Source organism: Macrosteles quadrilineatus, unplaced genomic scaffold, assembly GCF_028750875.1.
Source record: "Macrosteles quadrilineatus isolate MER2022 unplaced genomic scaffold, UCM_ALF_1.0 Scaffold_4__1_contigs__length_99947679, whole genome shotgun sequence".
NCBI classification, from domain to species: Eukaryota; Metazoa; Arthropoda; class Insecta; order Hemiptera; family Cicadellidae; genus Macrosteles; species Macrosteles quadrilineatus.
In genome coordinates this window covers 6,492,025-6,518,504 of record NW_026542597.1, presented here as the reverse complement: position 1 = coordinate 6,518,504, position 26,480 = coordinate 6,492,025, and the positions used below count along the sequence as shown (strand labels likewise).

At 34.2% G+C, this 26,480-nt stretch overlaps 1 protein-coding gene across 1 annotated transcript in view; it reads left to right on the top strand.

Annotated features, from left to right (window-relative positions):
* LOC128992383 (probable ATP-dependent RNA helicase DDX10) overlaps positions 1-22,046 on the top strand; it is a 30,761-nt gene extending 8,715 nt beyond the window's left edge. Inside the window, exons 6-13 of the mRNA XM_054415935.1 lie at positions 8,044-8,245; positions 11,327-11,489; positions 17,608-17,794; positions 18,425-18,601; positions 18,975-19,180; positions 19,618-19,826; positions 20,597-20,988; positions 21,818-22,046. Of these exons, the coding sequence (XP_054271910.1) occupies positions 8,044-8,245; positions 11,327-11,489; positions 17,608-17,794; positions 18,425-18,601; positions 18,975-19,180; positions 19,618-19,826; positions 20,597-20,988; positions 21,818-21,992 (1,711 nt within the window). The 3' untranslated portion in view covers positions 21,993-22,046. The remainder of the gene's footprint in view (positions 1-8,043; positions 8,246-11,326; positions 11,490-17,607; positions 17,795-18,424; positions 18,602-18,974; positions 19,181-19,617; positions 19,827-20,596; positions 20,989-21,817) is intronic.
* Positions 22,047-26,480: the final 4,434 nt, after the last annotated feature.

Sequence of the window (26,480 nt, the reverse complement as noted above, 5' to 3'; positions counted from 1 at the left end):
TTTGTAATTATGGTTGGTTTTTCCAGAGCTTTTACGACGTATAGTCTGTGCAACTTCATCTCAGAAAGTTTTGCCAGTTTATTGAGATTCGTAATTGTATCTTCCATTATGTTTCCATAGATTATAACATAACAGTGAGTGTATGCGCTTTTATAAATTTAATGTATTTTTGGGTCCTAGATTTGATGTACGTTTGGAAAGACAAAATGCCTAGTAGGTCATAATAACCTAAATAACACTGTTTTAGTAAAAAAATTTAACAAAGAAATTGCATATCACCTACTTAGTAGGGGTCTGCGGTGCACCGAAAAAGTCGGTACGGTACGGTACAAGCTTAATTACCGTCATCGGTTCGGTACAGCATTTTACACGGTACAAATTCGGTTCGGTACAGCCTATTATAATAATAAATTACTTTCAGTTTACTATCGTAGTCAACGGCAGTTGGTTCCGAGCACATAAAAGTCTTATCAGATGTTTGTTTACGATCTTCATAATTTATTACTAGCGTGATGATGCAATAAAAAACCCATAAGCAGTCCCAAATCCATTAACATTTTATCACGACAATAATTGTTGTATTGAAGTACTTCCAAGAACTGTTGAGTTTTATCACTTTTATTTCTTTACGACTTTCCCAATTCTGTTTTATCATAAAAATAATAGTTTTATGATGACTGTTAAATGTTATCTCTAACTTAATCAGTATTTTCGTGAATATTGAATTTGCCGCTGGCCATTGCCTACTGCCATAAAACTGTTTATGGCTACATATTAAACTTGTAACAAATCTACAATCTTATTTTATAAATTAAATATTTGTTATGGATATTTTATCTTTCTATTGACGACCATGGATATATACAAACTTTTGTCGTAATTTTAATTTCAACATCAAAATACAATATTGCACAATCGTGATATTTTAGGCCATTGACCTTTATTATGCATCCGGTATTGCTGTTTCAGAAGAGAAGCATGTTGATAAATTATAAATTGATATTCCCGTAGTTAAAAAGAATATTTTATAAACCTATAAAACAAAATCATAAAATCTTACATAAAGATAACAATAACGGAAATTGTAAAAAGGGTATAAAGATAACAACGTCATTCTTTCTCTTTGTTCTTCTATTTCTTGGGTTTCCCTTCATCACGCATTCAACAAGTTGCCATGGTTACTAATCACCCATGTCGTTATCAGCTTTTGTGACATAGCGCACAGCAGGGGGTAAAACTTGACGAAAATCGGTAAATTTTTACCTATTATTTAATTACCAATGAATGTACGGTACTACTTTATTGGTATTTGGTATTGTATTAATAATCGGTCCAAATGGCAGATTTTTGTCAAATTTTACACCAAATTTATTGAAATTTCAAGGTGAATATTAATAAAACAATTATTACCAAATATTTGTATTCATTTAAAAGATTGATTTGTGGTATTGGGTTCCCCACTGAGTGCAGCCGAGCGGCACTAATGAGGGTCGGACCTTCTTGGGGGTGAACAATAGACGGCTTATCTAGGGGTGTGCGATGCAGCATATTTTTTTCGATTCGATGCATCGATGCGATTCAAAGAATTTCGATTCGAATCGATGCGATTCGATTCGATGCATCACGGCATGATTTTCTTCAAAAATTAAATACAACATGTGTTTCTGTAATGGATCCTTTACCTTAAAAAAAGTTAAAGTAAAAAATGTACTAAATAAAATTATGAACAAGAGGATAGTTGCTGACCTAACCTCATTAATGGACACTGCTAATTTTATGGTTGGCCTAAGGAAATTCACCCTTCACTAACAATTAGAATAAGCCTATATATCAATAAAGCAATCGTTAAGTTTATTATTATTGACCTGTATTAAATAAAATAGAGTTTATTTTATGACGTACGGTAGTATCGTTACTTAGTTTTCACATTTATATTTTTGGCTTTCAATACTTCTGGTTCATTCTTAAATCAGCACGAACCAAAAAAGTTGATTATCAGTGTTTACTGTCTATTTTAGTGATGGTCGGATCCGGATATCGGACGACCGGATCCGCCGGATCTAAGCTAGAACCGACGCCCGATCGTATCCACAAAAAATCGGATCTTGGGCTGGATCCGGTTTTAATGGATCCAATTTTATTTATACTATTAACACAAAATGGACGAGTATTCGAGATTTTGAGTTTGAGTAAAGTACAATATAGAAATAAGCAAGAGGTAGTTGTCCTAACCTATTTTTATAGCTGTCACGACAGAATAGGTCAACTCAAAGCAGTCGCCGGCGAGCGGCGACTGACTGGCAATGGCAATGGTATACTGACTTGACACAGAATAGAATGACATGACCGGTAGTGATTTTGTTTTAAAGTAGGCCTAGCCTACTGTTTCACAATAGAAAATTTCACTACTGAACTACTTAAGCAATAAATTTATGTTTATAAAAGTCAGAATAGAAACACTATAAAGGCAAAACAATAGACGGGAGGCAGGCGTTGTGCAATGACCTTGAAATGAGCGGAATAGTAACATTGAGTAGGGGAAGGGAAGGGTGAGACCTTTGAGCTATATTTAGACTAGACTTTCACCACTTCCCAAATGGCTGGGTACGGGGATTACAATAGCAGGTTTTTTCCTTGCCTGGTTTGACTTTTGTCTTTTTGTGTAGGAGATTTGAATAATCAAAAATATAATTTGAATTGACCACAATTATTTAGCATTGATAATACAATTTGCAAGGGACCAGGAGGAAATAGAACAAAACACTAAAATTAATAGAATAACAAACAAAGTAAACAACAAATTAAATACAGAACACGGTGATTTAACACTGTCACTGGCACTCAATTTTGTTGTCTAGAAGGGTCGGTGAACTAATCAATAAATAGCCAAAACCAGTTTCCTCCCCCTCTAACCACCACCCCTCCCCCCTAAGCCGGGAGGCCCAACACTTTGTCCTTGAAACACCCTAGCCTCTGAAACAATAAACCCTTACACCTGCGTTGCTGTTTTGACAACAGGTTTATGAATGCGTTCACTATTTTTCATTTTCCAGAATTAACTATCAATTATTATTATTTGCAAGTTACAAATAGGAAACTACATGACATTATGGTACCTATCCAATGAATGACCCATGTATTATCAAAAATTTATAATTGATTACTTATTTAAATATATATACTGTATATATAATCATCAAAGTATCTGTTACTTTATACAAAATAAAATAGGTACAAAATTGTGTGGCCAGTCAAAATTTATAAACAAACATTTTATTCTATAAAATACAGATGGTAAATAGGGGTTGGTTTAAAGGAAATAAAATACAAAACAGATTAATTAATTAGAAAGGTTATGGGATTGATTGAACTAAAATAACCACAGGGAATCTTAAGTAGAAAAGTCGTCAACCACAATCTGTTTCTTGTCGATTGGCTGACATGACAGTGCAGCGTGGCCTCTCGACCAATGAGAACTCTTGTTACATACTTTGATTTATCTTAGATGGTCAACATTTACCATTCATTATAATATTACAAAATCGACATGGACTATGCGTATGGTGTTTTTCAATCAAAACTTATGTTATAGTAGCACTTAAAACTTCACTTAAACTCTTAAACTAGGTAAATAGTACAGATATAACATGGATCTACTTTTTGGTGCAATAGGCAAGTGCAAGCCTAACCCTCTGACTTCGATGTTGTAATTGAATCGAATTTTTCTAATGATGCGTAATGCAGGGATGAAACTGAACATTTAGACAAGTTTAGGTTATTTATTTTGTTCTAAAAATAAAAATAATACATTTAAAGATCTGACTTATTGATACAGACATTTTTTAGTATAATTTCGTGTTGAGGACACTCGCGCGCCGGTTGTCTGAGACTGAATTCTGACTGTCTGACATCTTGAAATGTAGATTGTATTGTGTTGTGCAATATCATCTGCCTGCAGAGAGAACAGCTGAAAATAAACTTTAGCTGTTTTGAACTAAATAGTGTGCTAAGTTGGTTACTACAGTTGTTAGCGTGATTACAAAACTAATAGATATCAAATAAATAAATGTTAAAATAAAATATCTATCCATCCCTGTCGGCTGTCTGTATCGGCGGAATCGGGCGAAATCGATGTTTGGCAATCGATTCTTGATACCGATATTCCTAGTATCGGCAATGTCCGAGTATCGGTGGTAGCGATAATTGACACTTCCCTATCTAAAACTCATTTTGGAGTCCTGAATTAGTTTTAAATATGCATCGGGACGTAATCGTTGCATCGGGAGCTAACCGATGCATCGGTCTTTTTCGATGCATCGAGGCCAAATCGATGCATCGGGATTTCGATGCATGCTGAATCGAATCGCGATTCGATGCATCGAATCGAATCGAATCGAAATTTCGATGCATTTTCGATGCATCGCACACCCCTAGGCTTATCAGACCCTCCCCTCCCCCGTGGTCTGGAGAAAGCATGTAAACAAACTATTGCACAAGCGTGTGTGACTTGACATTGAGCTGCTTCAACTATAATTTTGTCAAATGAACTGTGATGTTTCAAAATCAAAAACAATAATTTGGGACCATACTGCTTAACAATAATGGACTGCAATTATTGTTGAACATACAATCCATTTTTAACAAACTAAGATTATACGATTCAAATACAATTATAAAAATTATCTTGGTATTTTACTTGGGGTAATGAAGTTATGTAGGCTAGTGTAATTCTCGGTTCATCAAGGTTCTACTGAATTATGTTTGGCAGTGAATAAGTGTAGAATGCAATTTATAAATTCAGGGATACACACCTTTTACACAGTTATAAAGTCTAATTGCCCAACATCAAATCTTACTCTGTGATAATCCAAATTTTAGTTTCAGAAAAAAACTTTGCAAGAATTGTATCCATCTTATAACTTAACTAGTTTTGAAGCTGATAAAAAAAATGGTCTTTGCCATTACTTCATCATAACCTCCAGTTTTTCATTGTCATCTGCTGTGAACAGCTGGCAAAACTACACTGTCTTCTACTGAATGCTTTTATATGTTTTTAAAATAAAAAAAAAAACAACTAGACATTGTGTTGGTTGGAAATAATTTATCAGTTTTGTGAAATTATCTTGTCAATAAATGTTTCAAACATGTTTATTCATAAAAACTCTCATCCTATTTTTAAACTACTTTATCATGGCTATTCAAAGTATCTCAGAGTAAAATAGGTAAAGCCTTTAAATCTCAACTGTGATTTTTCTTGACACAATCCTCGTAGTAGTAAAAGGTTTTGTTTTTATAATATGTGGTACAGTAATTGTTGTTAGAAAACCATGAATGTAGGATACTATCCATTTTCATAGTAATGTCTATGTATTAAAGTTAAAAATAATGGTTTGGATACAGTTCTGAGAAGAAAACCGCAAAAATACGGGTAGCCGCGTACCGTACCGATTTTGTACCGAGAACCGAGGTACAAAATATTGTACCGTACCGAACCGTACCGACCTTAAATTTTCTGTACCGCAGACCCCTACTACTTAGCAAATTTTTTTTAGCAAATTCATTAATTCATGCAGCAGTATGGGAGTGTGCAGCCCTAAAGTTCTCAACGACCCTGGATTGATTTAAACCCTATTCTTTATTTAGGTATGCTTTATTCACTGACAAACTCACCAATATACTCTCAAAAAAGTCATACACTAGGACATAATATCATAGGTCTGCTAAATGTCTGTTTAAAAAAAAAACCCCTAATCAGGTACATGGCTTGCTCTTAAAATATATGCTTAACTTAAGTCACAGGTATATTTATTAGCTTAAATTAAGAATGTCAGATCTATAAACTTATACTAGGATTGCTTTCATGGCAGTAAAAGCCAGTTGAGCGGAGCAATCATGTTTCATGGTTTTTAATAAAGCAATAAATGAAAAAATGTTTATAGATATAATACAAAATACTAATGTTCCACACTCTGCACTGCTAGCCTTTACTACTTCCTTCACAACTTACACAACCTACGTCGTGGACTAGTTTCCCTCCCATCCCATAGCATTTTAGGATTGCCGATACATTAATCAAATTATTAATCCCATAGTTTTTAATATTTATATACATTAATCTAACTTCCCCAAAATGGTCCCACACTCTGCACTGCTAGCCTTTACTACTTCCTTCACCACTTCCTACGTCGTGGACCTTTTTAAGTTTGCCATTAATGAGATGGATCCATAAATGTGATCCACCGATTCACCGACGAATTGTTTAAGATAAAATGTTATTTTTTATAACGTTATTTAGCTTTGTAAATCAAATCTGATAAATTATTATTATTATTATGATTTTATGGCCAGCATTGGACCACTTAAGTCAATAAAATGGTTAGATTCTTTTTAAATTCTGTCTCTTCTTCTTGTCTGCCCAATACTTTTTCATTCTTTCCGGCCGTTTTTTTCTTTCTTCTTCCAAAACCACTCTTCCTTGTTTCTGATTGTTTGCTCCTATTGGCAGGATGATATTTTTGTCTTTGAGTACTGCAAGCACCTCTAACTTATTTTCCAAATCTTCTAATGATATTTTCAACCTTCTCATGTCCTCCTTAATCTCTGTAATCCACCTAAAGTCACTCTTGCTATTCCACATTTTGTCAATTATTTTATTGCTTGTTCTATTTTCCGGTGTCCTTAAAAGATGTCCAATGAATGAAATTCTTTTCTTTTTAATTATACTTGTCAATGGCTCTATTTCCTTATATACAGTTTTATTAGAGGCCAGTCTCCAAACTCCATCTTTTTGATATTTTTTGTTCATGTTCTGATGATTCTTCTTTCTACTTTTACTATTTTATCTATTGCTACAGTGTTAGTTGTTTTAAATATAGTTTCACTTGCATATGTTATTTGTGGAAGTATAACTGCTTTGTAGTGTTTCAATTTTCTTGCTATTGATAGGCATTTTTTGTTGTATGTGTTTTTAGTAATATGTTGTATCATAGACTAAGCAACACAAGTAGACTCCTCATCCCATTGTAAATTTTGAAGCTTGTTTTTTGTATCTAGTTCATGTACGTCCACACTGATCGCTAGTGTAGACAACATTTTGTTTCTATTATTTTAGGGTTATTTTCATGATTTCTGCTATACTATTTGGTTATATAACTAGGAGACCTGTTATTGTTTATGATTATATCGTTTTATTATGTTAAACGAGGTTTTAAATGACTGCAACAACAAGAAACAAATTGTAAACAAAACATAACCTCTATAGTTGGACGTACAGAACTAACAATAAAATTGGCTTCAGCTGTTCCATTAGGATGACTAATCTACTAAGGGAGTATGTTTTATGTTTTATCTATGGTTGTATTCTGATCAATTTATTAATTATATTTTGCCATGATGGACTTTCTTTAAGATTGTATGTTATAACTTCACCTAAGTATTTGAAATTTTCTACAATTTTGATGCAATGTTCTCCAATTTTGATTTTGTTAGCCAATGGTGGTTTTGTTAACATTATTTCAGTTTTTTCAAAAGAAATTTTTAGACCTGTTAAATACTGTACCTAAGAAAGTATTTTCTATCCATGACTGTACCCATTCGATCAGTGGTAGTTTCCAAATTGCGACTTAAATATAAACCTAAGACTTTCTCTGTATTATATTATTTGATCAGTGGTCATCAGAATTCTCTTTACTTTGTACTGTGTTTAAGCCGTAGCTTGATCTCAACATACAGTATGCTATGATTCTTTGTTTTGTTTACATTTACATCGTTATTTTGTAACCATCATGGCAACCCGTAAGGCCAATGTTAAAATTAAAAAAACTTTGAGTTACTTTTTAAAATTATATAGGCATTATCAAAAATTGAAATTGGTTACGTCCAAACCATCCAAACATGTGACAAAACAACCTTGGTAAGTTAGGCTAAAATATGTTCAGCTGTTATTGAGATTAAGGGTTATAAAGATTGCATTGAAGTTGATCCCAAAGACCTTTGCTTCGCTCCGCTCAATTAGATTTTATTTTGTTACATTATTGTTTTCAGATCGGTACGAGACCTAGCCCGGTTGAGTTTGAAGGACCCTAAGTACGTGTCAGTACACGAGAATGCTCAGTACAGCACTCCTGATGGCTTGACACAGAACTTTGTCGTTTGCGAACTTCACGACAAAATGGCGTTTCTGTGGTCTTTTATAAAAAACCATTCCAAACATAAAATATTGGTGTTCCTATCCAGCTGTAAGCAGGTATGTAAGAATAAATATTTTAAAATAAATTAGCTTGTCTATGATTTCTGTTTCACTTTCCTGTTTAGAACTTTTGTATTTGTTTGTTTGTTCACCTGATTAAAATATTAATACAAAAAAATCCCACTAATTGGAACCCTACTCATCCGAAACCCCTGATGGGTAAGAAGAAACACAGGTGTGATCGGGTTCTCAGTAAATACGGACATTTTCACAACCCCTCAGAAGACAGGTATCATCTTTGGAAAATAACTAGGTGGCGTTCGCAGAGGCATCCACAAAATTGAGTGGAGTCATCAAGAGTTCATATTATATTGTTTTTGTCATACTGCAGTAAAAACAGTAGTTTTTAATGCATGCGTTGCAGGTCTAAAGTAGCATTTTTACACTTTAGGGGGTAAAAATAGTTTTTGGCCTCTATGGAGTAAAAATCTGCTGTTGTCAACTCAGTTGTAAATTTCGATTTTAAACGGTTGCATTTATCGAAAATGTGTATCAATTTGTGCTTCGTAATCATTTTAACCTACAGTCTACAATCTGTTCCCATAGCATTTTAGCATTGCAGATACATTAATCCATTCCCACACTCAACACTGCTCACCTTTACTACTTCCTTCACCACCCCCTACGCCGTGGACCTGTCTCCCTCTCTTACCATAGCATTTTAGGATTGCAGATACATTAATGTAATTGCCAAAAACAGTTCCCACACTCTGCACTGCTAGCCTTACTACTTCCTTCACCATTTCCTACGTCATAGACCTGTTTCCCTTCCTTCTGATAGCCTTTAAGTATTACAGATACATTTATCTAACTGCCCGATCGGTTCCCCCACACTGCACTGCCAGCCTTTACTACTTACTTCACTACTTCCTACGTCGTGGGGCCCGTTTCCTTCCCTTCTCATAGCATTTTAGGATCGAAGATACATTAATCTAACTACCACAGACGGTTCTCACACTATGCTCATACTTTACTACTTCCTAAGCCACTTCCTACGTCGTGGACCTGTTTTCATCACTTTCCATAGCATTTTAGTATTTTAAATACGTTAATATGATTGCCACAAACATTCCCCTCACTCCGCACTGCTAGCTTTTACTACTTCTTTCACAATTTCCTATGTCGTGGGCATGCTTCCATCCCTTCTCATAGCATTTCAACATTACAGATACATTAATCTAACTGCTACAAACTGTTTCCAGTTCCCACACTCCACACTGCTCACCTTACTACTTCCTAACCTTACCTAAATGCTCTTCCTACGTCGCGGACCTGTTTCCCTCTCTTCCCATAGCATTTTAAGATTGTAGATACCTTAATCTAATCGTCATAAACAGTTCCCACACTCCGGACAGATCGCCTTGCCTACTTCCTTCACCACTTCCTACGTCACGGACCTGATTCCCTCCCTTCCCTTAGCATTATTGGATTGCAACTACCTTAATCTATTGGTCATAACCAGAGCCCACACTCCGAACAACTCACCTTTACTACTTCCTTCACCACTTCCTACGTCACGTACCTGATTCCCTCCCTTTCCATACCATTTTAGGATTGTAGATACCTTTAATCTAATCGTCATAAACAGTTTTCACACTCCGGACAGCTCGCCTTTACTACTTCCTTCACCACTTCCTACGTCGTGGACCTGTTTTCCTCCCTTCCCATAGCATTTTAGGATTGCAGATACCTAATCTAATCGTCACAAATAGTTCCCACAGTCCGGACTGCTCTTCTTTACTACTTCCTTCACCACTTCCTACGTCGTGGACCTGTTTCCTTCCCTTCCCATAGCATCATATGATTGCAAATACCTAAATCTTATCATCACAAACAGATCCCACAGTCCGGACTGCTTGCATTTACTACTTCCTTCACAACTTCCTACGTCGGGGACCTGTTTTCCTTCCTTCCTATTGAATTTTAGGAATGCATTGTCACCTTAATCTAATCGTCATAAACAGTTTCCACACTCCAGACATCTCACCTTTCCTACATCCTTCACCATTTCCTACGTCACGGACCTTTTTCCCTCCATTTTCTTACCATTTTAGGATTGTAGATACCTTAATCTAATCGTCATAAACAGTGTCCACACTCCGGACAGCTCGCCTTTACTACTTCCTTCACCACTTCCTACGTCGCGGACCTGTTTTCCTCCCTTCCCATAGCATAATAGGATTGCAAATACCTTAATCTAATTGTCATAAACAGAAACCACACCCCAAACAGCTCGCCTTTACTACTTCCTTCACAACTTCCTACGTCGCGGACCTGTTTTCCTTCCTTCCCATAGAATTTTAGGAATGCAGATACCTTAATCTAATCATTATAAACAGATTCCACACTCCAGACTGCTCACCTTTAATACTTCCTTCACGACTTCCTACGTCATGAACCTCTAGATAGTGTCGTCATTTGATTATATTTATAATCCATTCCATTTCTGTTCTAATATCTGTGGAATAATGCTATCGGCTATTTCTTTATCTACTGCATTCAAAAGTCAACAGCTGATCTTTGTTTATGTGTCAAATACTGCTTCCATAAGAATTACATTGAAACTTTGAGACCCAGTGGGGCGGATTCCTGAGAGACTTTTTTAACGCCATATAGATGTTGGCACTCACTGATATGGTCTTTATCACCATGCAAAATTTGAAAACGATTGATTCAGCCGTCTAGGAGGAGTTTGCGTATTACGAGATGCATAAGAGTCGACGTATAAGAGCTTCGCTCGCTCCGCTCAATAATATATATTGCCATGATTTCTGGAGAGTGAAGACAATGCAATTTTACAGCATTTCTGGATAATCTTAACAGGAAATGGTTGAAATTAGTTTGAATTAGCAAGACTATTGTTGTATTCTTTGTAGAGAAAGGATTAAGCCTGTCTGGTATTTGTATGGCTAACAATAAAAAAAACTGCAAAAGAATAAATAAATTAAAAATGTTTTTTATTGAATTTTTATTATTATTATCATTGGTCAGCTACTCATAATAATAACTGTTAACTAACTGTTAATAATAACTCATAATAACTGTTTTGCTTTTCGTTAAAACGTAACATTGTTTTAGGTGAAGTACATGTTTGAAATACTGTGCAAGCTGCGACCAGCTAATGCACTGCTTGCGTTGTATGGAACATTGCATCAGGAACGGAGAATGAAAATATACAATGCTTTCACTCACAAGCAGCACGCTGTATTACTGGCTACTGACATTGCTGCTAGAGGACTAGGTAAGAACACATCTTACTGCTAGTCTGAACTCTTTGAGCTAAGTGTAATTTGCCTTACATACTAATACTTTTCATTTTTTATGTGTATTGTGCAAATTTGGTGTCATATATGAACTTAGTTAACTAATACTGCCAACTCCAAAAAAATCCATGAAAAAATATTTATAAATCTAGCCTCTAAAAGTAGTAGGAAATTGCTGAATACAAGAGTCCAAAAGATTACTTTCACTTAGAACCGGTATATGAATTTTCAGTTATTTTAGTTTAACATTTTCTTTCTTATTCAGGTAATGGCATGGGTTGAGATTGTGTAATCATTTTAAACTTCAACCAAATATTAAATCCAAGGACAGCGGTTATTTTATTTGGTCGGTTAGCTCTGCCCTGCCTCACTGAAATACTTGCAGTAAAAAATAATAGCATACCAGAACAGTTGTTTGGTAGATATAGGTTCTTGATATTGCAATGCAATTAGAGGTGTGCGGATATCCGAAAAATCGGGTCGGATTCGGTTCGGTTCGGATATCCGTATCCGAATCGAACCCAAATTCGATATCCGACACTATCCGTTATATATCCGACTTTTTCGGATAGACAATATATTTTGACGTTTTGGACAGAAAACTAAATCTCCATAACCACCATTAGTTTCCCAGGACAAAATTACAGCAATACGTTTCCAACGACCTAACAGCAAACGGCAAAGAAGCCGTATGATGCAATACCGATAACTAGTTTAGTCGTTATCGGCTGTTTTGCTTTACGATTAGATTCGTCTGGAACGAACAGACATAAAGCAGAAAACAACTACCATGGTCAAATGAAAGTCAACTCGTGCTTGTCTCGCTCCTTATACTAGGGGCGCTGCGTAATAGTTTTTTTACAGTACTGTTTCAAAGTAGAAAAATCTAGCCTACTACTGTGATGTTACGTAAACAATAGATTTAATGTTTCCCGAAAAAAAGTCAGAATATAAACAATAGAAAGGCAACACAATAGAAGGGTGGGAGGGGTTGGGCAATGACCTCGAAAGGAACGCGGGTAGTGAGTCAAGTAGAACCGGAGGGGGAAGGGGTGGGTAAGACCTTGAAGCTATATATAGACTACTTCCCTAAACCTAAGGACTGGCCGGCGAGTGGTATTCCAATCACATGACAAGATACGTTGTTTTTTGGGTATTCATTGCCCGGTTTGACTTTGGATTGTCTTACTGTGTAGAAACTTTGAATAATAAAAAATAAAGTTAGAACTAACCACGATAATTTAGCATTGATTGTGTACATATTAAATGATTAAACGATAGGGACCATGGATATATACAAACTTTTGTCGTGATTTTAATTTCAACATCAAAATACAATATTGCACAATCGTGATATTTTAGGTCATTGACCTTTATTATGCATCCGGTATTGCTGTTTCAGAAGAGAAGCACGTTGACAAATTATAAATTGATATTCCCGTAGTTAAAAAGAATTATTTTATAAACCTATAAAACAAAATCATAAAATCTTACATAAAGATAACAATAACGGAAATTGTAAAAAGGGTATAAAGTAGGGATGGACGAGATTGGATTTTTAGTTCGAGACGAGACGAGACAAGATTTTTTATTTCTCATAAAATTTCGAGACGAGATCGAGACGGGATTTCCCTTCTCATACACAACGGGAAATGCACGTTCAAAATTTTTACCTGATTTTGTAACATTGTTAGATGACTGTTTAAATACAAAAATAATGATAATAGGCAAGAATATTTACCGTACAATCTTTTAACAAAACATCAGCATAACATTTTTTTATTAATCACGCCTAACTTATTAAAAATGCCTACGATTAGGAAACATAGTGATATCAGTTAGGATAGAGTTTAACTTATCCTAAAATAAAATAAATCATAAAATAAAAGCAATATCTATATATATAAAATCCAATGTATGTTTGTATATTTGTATGTTTGTATATTTGTATGTTTGTCCTTTATGGACTCCAAAACCGCTCGACAGATTGTAATGAAACTTTCAGGCATTATTAAGCATTATTCAAGGATGGTTTGTGTGAAGTTTGGTGCAGATCCGTCAATAGGGCTCCGCCCCAGTGGCTCTGGAGTTTCCCATGTTAACCTTATGAGTACTCATATTTAAATGGAATTAAATAATCTTAACAGCTGGTGCAAATAAACAATTTGATTCTGTGATGTTCAATAGTATTAAAAAGTTAATAGGTTTACCAACAGGGTGCAGCACTATATTTATTTTTAATTTATAAGAACAGTAAATTTGCAACCAAAAGGTGAGTGAGCGTAGCGAACGAACTTCAACCTGGAGGCGAGTTAGCGTAGCGAACGAGCTAACCTGAAGGCAAGTGAGCGCAGCGAACGAGCTCCAACCTAAAGGTGAGTGAGCGTAGCGAACGAACTTCAACCAGGACGTGATTGAGCCATGCGAACGAGCTCATCTTGAAAATGAACGGGCATGTGACATAAAACCACAATAGGACAGGACGACGTCTGTCGGGCCAGCTAGTTAATTTTTATAAAATAGTTACTTGTTTTGACTTTTTATAGTAATAAAACATTCCTCACACTGCTTACACTTAACAAAACTTCTCAAATGTTATTAAAGTAACTAGAGAACCCGTGCGGCTCAATGAGCCGCATAGTATGAAACACAACGCCGAGGAAAACGTTATGCTTAAATTCGAGTAATTCTAGTTACAGCTTAGAGTTGTTTAAACACATGTTAGAAACTAATTTTAAATATCTCTATTTGTGTCGTCAAGGTTCGCCTACATTATTTCTGCTCTTAGTTTTAACTGATAACTTTTAATGAATGCTAATCGATCTGCTTCAATTTGAGCAAACATGTTGCAACAAAGTTTTTCCAGCGTTGAGAATTGAAGAAAACTGTTGCCTAGGCATCCCCCTAATCAAACAAATTTTCTCCGTAGAGAATCCTAAAAAGTGGAGTTATCAACCATTAAATGTGCTAAATGTTTTACCCACAAACTCTGGGTTATCAACTGGAAAGCCATAATCTGCTTTGAATAGGCTAAAGCAGCAACACCATTGATAGTTTGTTAACGTGTTGTGTGTTGGTCACAGTATATGCCCCGCATCAGAACGTTCTCACGTTGTTCAGTGGGGTTTCTCTTAATACCTGTCCCAAAGTTTGGAAAGTATGGATTCATTTTTCGAAATAAGTTGGATAACTCTTGTAGCTATAAGATTTGGATAGCAATTTTCATTTTCTCTTTTTGAACAGCGTATATTATTTGCCTCTTCTGAATCATAAAAATAAACTTGACTGTAACTACTCGATCGTTGAATACATGAACACTAATTCCTTCACTTATGTCTAATAATGCCACTAAAATTCAGTAAAAAAACTTTGTATCAGTTTGTCCGAGGAACTGGCAACATAACCTAGAAGCAAACAATCCATTTCTGTTTTTCCTCAATTAAAGTAGAGCGAGTAATACAAAAGTTTACAATAAAAACATGAGGTCCGCCAAGATGTGGTATAATCTTACTACTTGAACTTATCAACTCAAGGCATTATTATGGTTTCTACTAAATGTTTTGAAATATCTCGATCTGTCAGTGTCATAAGTAAAAATTTCTTGCATAATGCATACATTCATTTGATCTGACATTAGGAAAGTTTTTTTCCACCGTGACAACACTATGTGCTTCGTATATTTTTTTACTTCCACAAATATTATTCATCTCACCAAGTGAATGTGTATCTGTTAGACCAGGCCCCCCTTTCTCTACTCTCCTTATACGCATAAGATACCTTGTTATTAATTGTCTCCTCCTCCCGTTTTCACAATTTCTTCTTTGAACTTCAGACATTTTCCGTTCTTCCAACAAAACTGATTAACTGTTTAACTTGGTCTTAACCTACTGAATACTAAAACATTAATATTTACTCCCAAAAAGCTAACGAGTTTCTTTTTATAAAAACAGCTGTTTTTTGTTTTTAAATTTGTTCTGTGTATTTCTTATGGGGATAACCCGACCTTTGAGAGGGTCTCACGCCCTTAAGAGTAAAAATTTTTAAGTTCTAAAACCTTATTGCAAAACTACATATTGAGACGAATATTTTGACACCTTAAACGTTGAAATTGGTCCACAAATAAGGGAGGAGTTGCGTTAACAAAATACGGCTTCACGTATTATATATATAGATATTATTAAATTAATTAAAGTAATATTTACATTTAAAGAATTAATTAAATAAGAACGCCTTTGCAAAGGAAACGCAACTACAACACGCTCCTGTATTGCGGGTATTGCATTGACTTTCTGCAGGCGTTTTTAATTTTTTTTTTTTTTTTTATTCTCGTCTCTATAAAAATCTCGGCCAAAAAGAAATCTCGTCTCGTGTAACGAGATTTAAAATTTCCCGAAATTTCGAGACTTGACCATCCCTAGTATAAAGATAACAATGTCTATTCTTTCTCTTTGTTCTTCTATTTCTTGGGTTTCCCTTCATCACGCATTCAACAAGTTGCCATGGTTACCGTACTAATCACCCATGTCCTTATTAGCTTTTATGACATAGCGCACAGCAGGGGGTAAAACTTGACGAAAATCGGTAAATTTTTACCAATTATTTAATTACCAATGAATGTACTACTTTATTGGTATTTGGTACTGTATTAATAATCGGTCAAAATGGCCGATTTTTGTCAAATTTTACACCAAATTTATTGAAATTTCAAGGTGAATATTAATAAAACAATTATTACCAAATATTTATATTCATTTAAAAGATTGATTTGTGGTATTGGGTTCCCCACTGAGTGCAGCCGTGCGGCACTAATGAGGGTCGGACCTTCTTGGGGGTGAACAATAGACGGCTTATCAGACCCTCCCCTCCCCCGTGGTCTAAAGAAAGCTTGTAAACAAACTATTGCACAAGCGTGACTTGACATTGGGCTGCTTCAACTATAATTTTGTCAAATGAACTGTGATGTTTCAAAATCAAAAACAATAATTTGGGACCATACTGCTTAACAATAATGGACTACAATTATTGTTGAACATACAATCCATTTTTAACAAACTAAGATTATACGATTCAAATACAATTATAAAAATTATCTTGGTATTTTATTTGGGGTAATGAAGTTATGTAGGCTAGTGTAATTCTCGGTTCATCAAGCTTCTACTGAATTATGTTTGGCAGTGAATAAGTGTAGAATGCAATTTATAAATTCAGGGATACACACCTGTTACACAGTTATAAAGTCTAATTGCCCAACATGAAATCGTGAGCTAGAGCCCATCTTAGTGCATTAGTGATGTTTTCTAAACTTGGCAAACCCGCAAAATGCCACTTAAGGCCAATAATCCGTTCCAAAAACGTAAGGAAATACAATGTGAAAATAAACTTGAGATCGAACTCCTTGGCTTGTGAGAACCAGGAAACAAGATAAAACATAACCTCAAGTAAACAAGCCCAAACGTTTGACATCAGTCCTGCTGAGCTAAGGTGTTGTGGGAAGATTTCGGCTGCTAGTGTACTTAATTCAAGCAACTAACTTTTGAAAATAAATGTTGTGAATTCCGAATTGTGATTTTCAAAAGAGAGAAAACTGTGAACTTGGCTAATTTGAAATTCTATAGTTCAAAATCGTCATTTAAGTTTATTTACACAGCTTTACATTGTTTTATAGGTTAAAAATACATATGCAGCTTATTATTAACCGCGCCGAACTATCCGAATCCGAAAATATCTGAATCTGAACCTCCCAATATCCGATCCGATCCGAACCGAGCCTCAACTATCCGATCCGAATCCGATCCGAAATGAAATTTCACTATCCGCACACCTCTAAATGCAATGTATTACCTTATTCGATTTATTTGAAGCAGACATAGGCAAGTGCTGCCGGTGTGTCTGCTAATGTACAAGATGAAACTATACAAATTTGTAAAACGATGTCAACTACATCTCAGTCTAGGCCCTACTCAATGCAATTGTTTGCAACTTGTCTACTTAATTATCGATTATTGTCAGCAAGTGCTGACACTATGAATCTCATATTAAAAATCTGCTGTTGCCAACTTTAGATACAGTTATCTAATCAACACATAATTTCTGCAGATTTCCCAGAGGTCAACTGGGTCATACAGCTGGATTGTCCCGAGGATGCCAACACGTACATTCACCGTGCAGGACGTACCGCTCGCTACCACAAGGGCGGAGAGTCTTTGCTGGTGCTGCTACCTTCAGAGAGAGACACAGTGTTAAAACATCTTGAGGAGAAGAAGATACCCATCAATGAGATCAAGTAGGTCTTGGTTTTTGTCATGATTTAAAACTATTTGATTCTAAATGTCTCTGTTTTGCAATTTGCATGTTAAACATCATTTTATTCTAGACCTACTTTGTTCAACAATACAGAGACTTGTTTTAATAAAGAGGTTGAGGTTCAGAGGTTTGTTGTTACATGATTAGGTTATTTAAGGCATTGTCAGTAACAGATTATGTAATTAACCGTAGGCCTACAACGTGATGAAAATTAAAAAAAAAACATGTAGTTAATAATGGGCTACAACATATTTTTTTTAGGGATGTAACAGAACACAAGGACCTAGGTTTTTAGGATTTTTGTGAGGATAGAGGGCTTACCAGAATGGGAAAAGTCAAAACTGTGTGTTTTCAACTAAGGAAGAGAGAGTTTTCATTATGACTAATGTTGTGTACTTTTGTTAGTTTAACTAACCTATTTTATAAATTTATATTCTGGTTTGCCTCTCCATTTTGGATTTCCAAGGAACGTGCATACTGAACTCAGATGCATTGAGTAATATTAATAATATTAATCAAATAAATAGGCTTCTAATAATGATAAATATTTACTATATTGAACATGCATTGATTAAATTTTTCTATGTGAAATACCTTTGTATTTTTGCAGAGTGAATCCAATGAAATTGACGAATCCTCAAGTTAAAATGGAAGCTTTTCTTGCCAGAGATCCAAATCTGAAAGCTTCTGCTCAAAGGGCTTTTGTTGCTTACTTCAAATCTGTGTTTTTAATGAAAGACAAAGAGGTTTTCGACATCAATGCCCTGAATCCTGACACTTTTGCAAGGTAGCCCATTAACAGTTTATAATTGATTTAACCACCAGATATTAAAAATAACAGTTACCGGTATTTAAATGTTGATCTGCCATCATCATGCCTGTCTTACCCTAACTTGATATTTTATAAAATCAGTTATTTTATAGTCAAGTTCCTTTTATGAGCCGCAGTATTAGGTTTTAATGCTATCAGAAAGTACTAATGATACTCAATCGTGATGATTTATTAATCAAATCTTGTAGTAGTATTTACTAAATTAAAGGGGTCAAGGGGTGTGAGGAAACATAAAGAAAAATTCCGATTTGTTTACTTATTACTCCTTACACATAGGTAATCAATAGATTCCAGATTTATTCATGTGTTAATATTGTTTTGCGTTTAGGTCTTTAGGTCTTGTTGTATCTCCAAGAATACGATTTCTTAACAAATACAAAAATCAAATTCAGAATGCTAAAAAAAGCAGAGATGAACTTCCCTCTTTGGAAACCAAAGATTCTGATGAAAGCGACAATGACCTTCCCAGAGCAAATGTCATTCAACCGCCTAAAGAAGTGCCAAAAGGAAAAGAAACTTACAACTTTGGTGGAGGTAATGGACATCAGTTTTTACAGAAACTGTAAAATTATGTTTACATTACAATTTATTTTACTTTTTTTATATATTGAGAGGCAACCATTACTTGATGCTTAATATACGTTTAATTTGTTTTTGTAATTATTTTAAAGAATTTTCTCATGAGTTTTTGACCTAATGATGTTTCTTAAGTCCTTGAAAGAAAGTAAAAAGTTTTAAAATATGTGATTGTGAAACTTAGTTCCAATCGATAATGGTATTCATATTACTTAATCCTGAGAAGGATCAATAATCCACAGTTTTCCTAACAAGTCATAGTTAATTAATGACAAGACAAAGGTCTATGCCATCACCTTAGTGATAAAAAAACATTATATACATTGATAGAGTAGATTGAGTATTAATTACACAACTTACCCTGGAAAACATAAATCATGTAACTTTAATTTTAGATGATAGTGAGAGTGATAATGAGTTCTTAACCATCAAAAGACAAGACCATCAGCTGGAAGTCGATGAGAAGGATGAAATCACAGATTTATTAGAGCAAATGCAGAACAAGTCAAAGAAAAAACCTCTGACTAAAGCAGCATTGGCCAAGAAAGTTTTAAAAAAGAAAATCATCCCGAACAAAAAAATAGTCTTCGATGAAACTGGAGAGGTAATTGTTTAAATCTTGATTTTCAATTTTAGGCTTTTCTTTGGGGGTACTAAGATGAAAGATTTCTGCAAGTTTGTTTACACTTAGAGAGTTCTTTTTTACCTGTTATGGTCAGTCCAAGAGCGTTAAATCATTGACTAAGCAACACAAGTAGACTCCGCATCCCATTTTAAATTTTGAAGCTTGTTTTTCGTGTCTATTTCATGTTCACACTGATCGCTGGGGTAGAGGAAATTTTGTTTCTATTATTTTAGGGTTATTTTCATGATTTGTGCTTTACTATTTGGTTATATAACTAGGAGACCAAATATTGTTAAAGATTATATCGTTTTATTTGGTTAAATTAGATTTTAAATGACTGAAATAACAAGAAACGAATTGTAAACAAAACCACAACCTCTGCAGTTGGATGTAAACAACTAACAATAAAATTGGCCTCAGCTGTTCCATAAGGATGACAAATCTACTAAGGGAGTATGTTTTATCTATGGTTCAATAATCTAAATCATCTGAATAATGTTCTTTCATTGAAGGATTTTTCAAATCATTGTTAGTTACATCCATCCCGTGAAAGACTGCTTATGAAAGTGAACCAAACAACCATTTGTCATTATTGGTCTATTAATTATTGATGCCCATGTAAGTTTTACTACAAAAAGTTTTCAAAAATTATAATTTTCAATTTTTTAATTAATATTACACAGTTCTCTATACTGTATAAACAAAATAAATTTAATAAAAACAAATTTTAAATAAATACTCTTTTTTAGACCCAAGAAGATCAAATGAAGGCGAGGACCACAGAAGAGGGACGTCAATACGAAGCAGCAGCTGAAGGTGGAATCGACATTGCTGAAGCCCAGAAAGTTATGAGAGCTGAGGATAAGATCGACAGGAAACTATTTCGGGAGAAGATCAAAGCAAAACACAGAGAACAGAGGCTGAAGGAGAAGAAGATAAAGAAGAAGAAAGACAAGGAAGACGAAGACGAGGTGGAAGTGAAACTTTACAGTGGAAGCGATAGTGAGGGAAGCGGACCTGACTTGTCTTGGCTGCCGGACCCAGACAAGGTGTTTGGAGAGAAGGGAACGAGAGAATCGGACAACGAAGACTCAGCAGAAGAATCAGTTGATGAGGCTGAGGTTGAGAGGAGTAAAAGCAGGTGAGTTAAAATTCCTTTTTGACTTGATCCAGATATTGTTGAAGCATTAAAACTAATGTTATTAGTCATGCTTTTGATTACAGTATTCAAACTATGATCTTTCAAGTAAAGTTTATTTTACAATAATGTGTGAATAAAATCATGCAATTTTTTGAGAAATATATGAGCAATTAATAAGTATTCCCAAATTTAAAAAATGTGGAAAGGAAAGCTGATGGTATTGACAAAAAATGCCAAATTAATTGCCAAATAATTAATTAATTAATCTAAATTAGACACAGTCAAGAATCTTTATTTGTAGTATACATAGTTTTACATGAATAGTGTCAAATAAGTTAAAACTAATGCTTAAAACTTTGATAAAGCCATTTTCAATTTGTCTAAAGAGTACAAGGACAGGTCCATTAAATATTCCTTGAGACGTTTTTTTAAAATGTTGGGTTTTGTTCTATTTTAATTTTCAAAGGAATAAATTTAAAAAAAAATCATGTCCTGCATTGACAGTCTTCTTTTGAAGAGCTCTAATTTATGTTTTCCAATTACAAAATTATTTTTGTTACGTGTATTGTAGTTATGATTATTTTCTTTAATTAGTGGATTGAAAATTTTGTTTTTGACAAACATAATACATTCAAGAACATACAAACCGTAAACAGTGAGGATCCTTAAACGTTTAAAGTGTTCTTTTGCAGAATCATCTTTGTTCATTTTTAACATAGCTCTGATTGATTGCTTCTGTATTGTCAAAATTTGGTCTAGATTCGAATTTGAGGTGGCTCCATATACACATATGCCATAAGATATATGGGAAAATCAATGGGTTTTTTAGGTCTCAAAAGAAGCCGGAAAAAAGAAAAAGAAACTCTAAAAAGGAACCAAAATCTAAGAAGGTCAAGAGGTTAGAAGAGGATGAAAATATCAGTGAAGATGAACCTCCGGACACAGGCTTATCTCTTGTGGAAGATGAAGAACTCGTTTTGAGATTCTTGTCAGATAAAACGTAACTGTAAGAATGTTTGTGCATACGTACTTTTGTAAATATATATTTGATTTTTAAATGAGTTTATTTTGCCCTGGCATAAATCAAATTATTGCAATAAAACTAGTAGGTTGTGCCTTTGGCACAAAAGCTTTGATGTAGTGGTGCGGATTTCTACTTCCCAAAAATTCCTATCTATTAATATAATAGAAACCACTTTATAAACACTTGTCACTAAATACATTTCCATTGTATTATTTATTTAGTACAAAATCATTATTAAACAATTAAAAAAAAATAAATACATAATTATTGTACATGTTTATAGGGAGATAAAAATGAAGATTATACATGTTCATAATTTACACATCAGATACAGGAATAGATTAGTTGTTAGTAAACATTATGTTAAAAAGTTACTACAGCGTATGCCTAAATACCAATTTTTAGATAACAATAGATATTATCTAGAAAGTTAAACATATACGTTATGAGCTTATTGCTGTATTTTTTTTCCAACGGTGTTCTAATGGTTGTTTTACATGATTTTTGGACCTTAATATAAATAAAGATCGTTTAAGTTTTTAGTTGCCCTACGGAGGTTTTTGGAATCTGTTATTCAAGTATTTTGTAAAGTAATATAATCTTTAGGCTCTTGGTATTGAGTGCTAATAACACTTTAAGAGGACAATAAGAGAGGTAACAACGGTTTTTTGAAACATATTGAGTCAATCATGCATGAACTATTTGGTGTTGTGCACAACAATTTATACATGCATCTAAGCGTGATGTTTCATTCAGTCAAGTCTTGGCTCGATGGTTTTCACTTATCACAAAAGACTTAACAAGTTTGTTCAAGCATAAAACAACTGACGGCTGGCAGATGAAAATATTTTTTTTCTGCCTTAAAGCTTACAACATGTTTTATGCTTCTGACTTCAAGACCACCTCTAGTAGGAAAACTTTAAAAAATGTAGTCAAAAAAAGTCAAAACAAGGGTTCCAAAGCTGAGAACTCTTGGAAGCACTATTTCAATGGGCTACTTGACGAGTATTGTCAATGTGGATCTTTGCATGGGTTGAAATACATCAGAGAACCCTCCATTCCTAGAGCAGAAAGGTAAGGACTTTCCCTCTAAGTTTGTGTCGCGCCAACAAACAACCTTTACAGTGGAATTGTAGAAAGTTAATAGTACCTAGGTTTGCTATAATTAAATTTAGGCTACATCATACTACAACAGAAACAGGTACTTTTCCATTTATATTGATAGGCTGGAAAGTTGCCATTTGCCATACCTACACACGGAAAAGAAACGTAATGTACTTTTATCGTATCACACTTAGTAAGCTGATGAAATAAATAGCTTATTGCAATGGCCTATTTTATTATGTGACATATAAAAATTTTATAATTTATTTTATGTCCCAAATAAATTGTGTTATGAGTTTAAAATGTACTAATTTTTCTGTGTATTATTTAGGTAAGAAAAATTTGTACATTTTAAACACTTTACACAATTTATGTAGGACAAAACATAAATTATAATATTTAATATTTTTATATTTCAGAAAATAAAATAAGCAGTTGCAATTGCCTGTTTATTTCACCAGCTGACTAAGTGCATGGTAAAAAAAAAGCTTTTTACAGAAGATACCTGTTTCTGTGTAGTATGATGTAAAGTATTGTACGTTACTTGCCTGGTAAGCTTTACCGTACACACACAAAATCCTGCTCAAGGCGTCGTGCTCGCATAGTAAAACATCACTTAGGCTAGTATTGTAATATACTATCAAAAGCCTATCAATTAATTATTGCAATAAAGTTTACAAAATAATATGTTTGACAAAGTCATCCTATTTAAACCATCAATCATATCCCGTTCAATATAAGTTAATTATTTTAAAATTTATTTGCAGCCAAAAAAGGTTGACTGTGTGTTTTACAGAAATCTCTTCTATGGAATTAGTACTCTTCATACGTAATATTTAAAATTATTTAAGAACCATTTATAGTTGGATACCTGAGTGTTCATAGGCCTAGTAATCAACAGGTTGCTGGTTTGATACTGAGAAAAGTTTGTAAACAAATTATTGTAGTAGCCCCGGAACTGTAATATATAAAATATTTGGTTTTACATTACCTTTATTAGTTACAAAACCAAAAGTAACCTTCGTCAATGTGTTACATGTTTCGGCGGAAGCGGGAACAGACCAAAACTCTGGTTGTGTTCCCGCTCGTGTACCGGCAATGTTGTATATTCGTGATAGTCCTATCAAACTAAAAGTATTTATTTTTATATTGTACATGTCGTGTGTAAATGTTGTTTGTCGTGTAATGTGTTATGAGAACAAAGCTATTCAAGCGGATCTACATATTCCTGTAATGAAGTGTTTTACAATGGCAGCTCGCGACGAAGTTTACTTTTGGAACTGATAAAGGTAATGTAAAACCAAATATTTTTTAAAGTTTGTAGCTTTGTCTTGGTTCAAAACTAGTCAACTATTGGGTGCAACGGTTGGTCCTGGCCAAAATGAAACAGATTGTCGTTTGGTCGGTAAAAAAGCTAGTCAAACCCTCATTCAATAGTACACTCATCCTACATTCTTATATGGTAGTGGAGTCCTAATCTTGGTAGTAATAATATTTGTTTGTTTCCCCCTAGATTGCTATGGTTGGTCATAATCATGACTTGCTTGTACACCAGCTGGAATGTTGTCATCAATTTGTATTTACAAGGGGCGGATCACAGCTTCTCTTTGGATATCCACCCTCAAAGCACTCCAATTTGGGAAATTCCATTTCCGGCTGTGGCGGTTTGTTCAAATTATCCGATCAGAAAATCAGTATTTGACATAGCCAAGGAAGTAGACAATAAGTAAGTAATTTGTTGATAATTACTTAAACATATGTCTATTTTTTATTCTAGCTTTGTGATATTAATTGGTCAACAATTACTTTTATGTTACAAATTTCAAAAGCTAGGTTTGTTCAAAGATATTTAAAAAGAAGATGACCTATTATGATTATGCAATACTGAGTAGGAACAATTATTTTTAGCTTAGTTCCCATTGTACCTATTTACTGCTCACTGTTGACATCCGCCATTTTCATAGGGGGTTTACTGGCGTTTTCCCATAATGTAGAGCAAGGGCATCCCTAAATTCTTGTGGGGACATGTCCAGATAAAGTTTCTTCAGAGGCACGCATGATAGCCAGCATCCATGTTTTGCTTTAGGTCCTGCTTTGTGCATTATAATTTTCTGCCGGTTTTCTGAGAATGTTTCCAAATGCTATCTGAATAATTCTTCCTTCTTCCATGGATTTCTTTACTTCTTATTCTTAACATGACTTTAACGACAAATTTAGGGCATATTCATGTGAATCAAAACAAAATTTAGTTTTCTCTTTTAAACATGATGTAAGAATTTTGCATCTGTCTTCAGACGATTTAAACATATAATTTGACTGCTTTGTTGGGTCTATTATTCCTATTCCTCCTCTTTTAACTGATAAATGCAGAATTTCCCATTTTCCTCGTTGCTTACTTCTGAACAACATAGATTTGGAAAAAAGATGTTCTAATTGCTTGTTGAATGCATTTCAGATTTAGTTTTGACTGGCCACCCTTTGAAAAAGTCAATTCATTTTGTGAAGATTTTGTTGCTACAGTGTAGGCAGATTGTGGATATATCCTAGCAATATTTTCCAGATTTTCAATGTTTTGGGTCCATAAACAGTTTTGTTCAGAAATGTGTCCGTTTAATTTCATTGCCAAGAATCTATGGCTGTTCTTAAATAAGTACTTTTTTGTCCATGACGCAATAAGAAATCTGTCCAATTTTCGGATGAACTTCCTCCTCAACCTCCAACACCATGAAGTTTTCTTGCTATCTTTTCTACATGTTCTGCTCTTATTTCTGCATTTTCAAGCTTTGGAATTTTGTCCATGCGTCTGGTAATTTTAGTAAATTAATGTCAGGAATTTTATTCCTGGCCTTTGGATGTTATTCTTTCTATACATCATAAACAGTATACGAGTTATTATCAATAGTTTCTTCCGGTTTAAGTAAGCCACCTATATTATTTTTATTTATCTGTCTTGAGGCTTCAAATCAAATCAAATCAAATCAATCAATCTTTATTCCGAGAAAACAATGTACAAAAATCATACAATGCTGTATAGGCTGCGTCAATATGTAAATTAATAAAACATTTCAATGGTCAAAACAATTGTCAAAATATTCATCTAAGTCATAAAAACAGTATTTCAATAACAAATTCTTAACAGCTATTTTAAATTTATCTAATGGTAACTCTTGAATATAATATGGTAGATGATTGAATAACTTAATCGAGGAATATTTAAAGCTTTTTTGAGTAATACTATAAGTACAGTAATAATTTCTTAGTTTAGCACAGTTTCTGGTCTTATAACTATGGACATCACAGTGGGAAGACAAAGTGTTTAAGTTCTTTTTACAATACATAAGACAGTGAAAAATATATATACAAT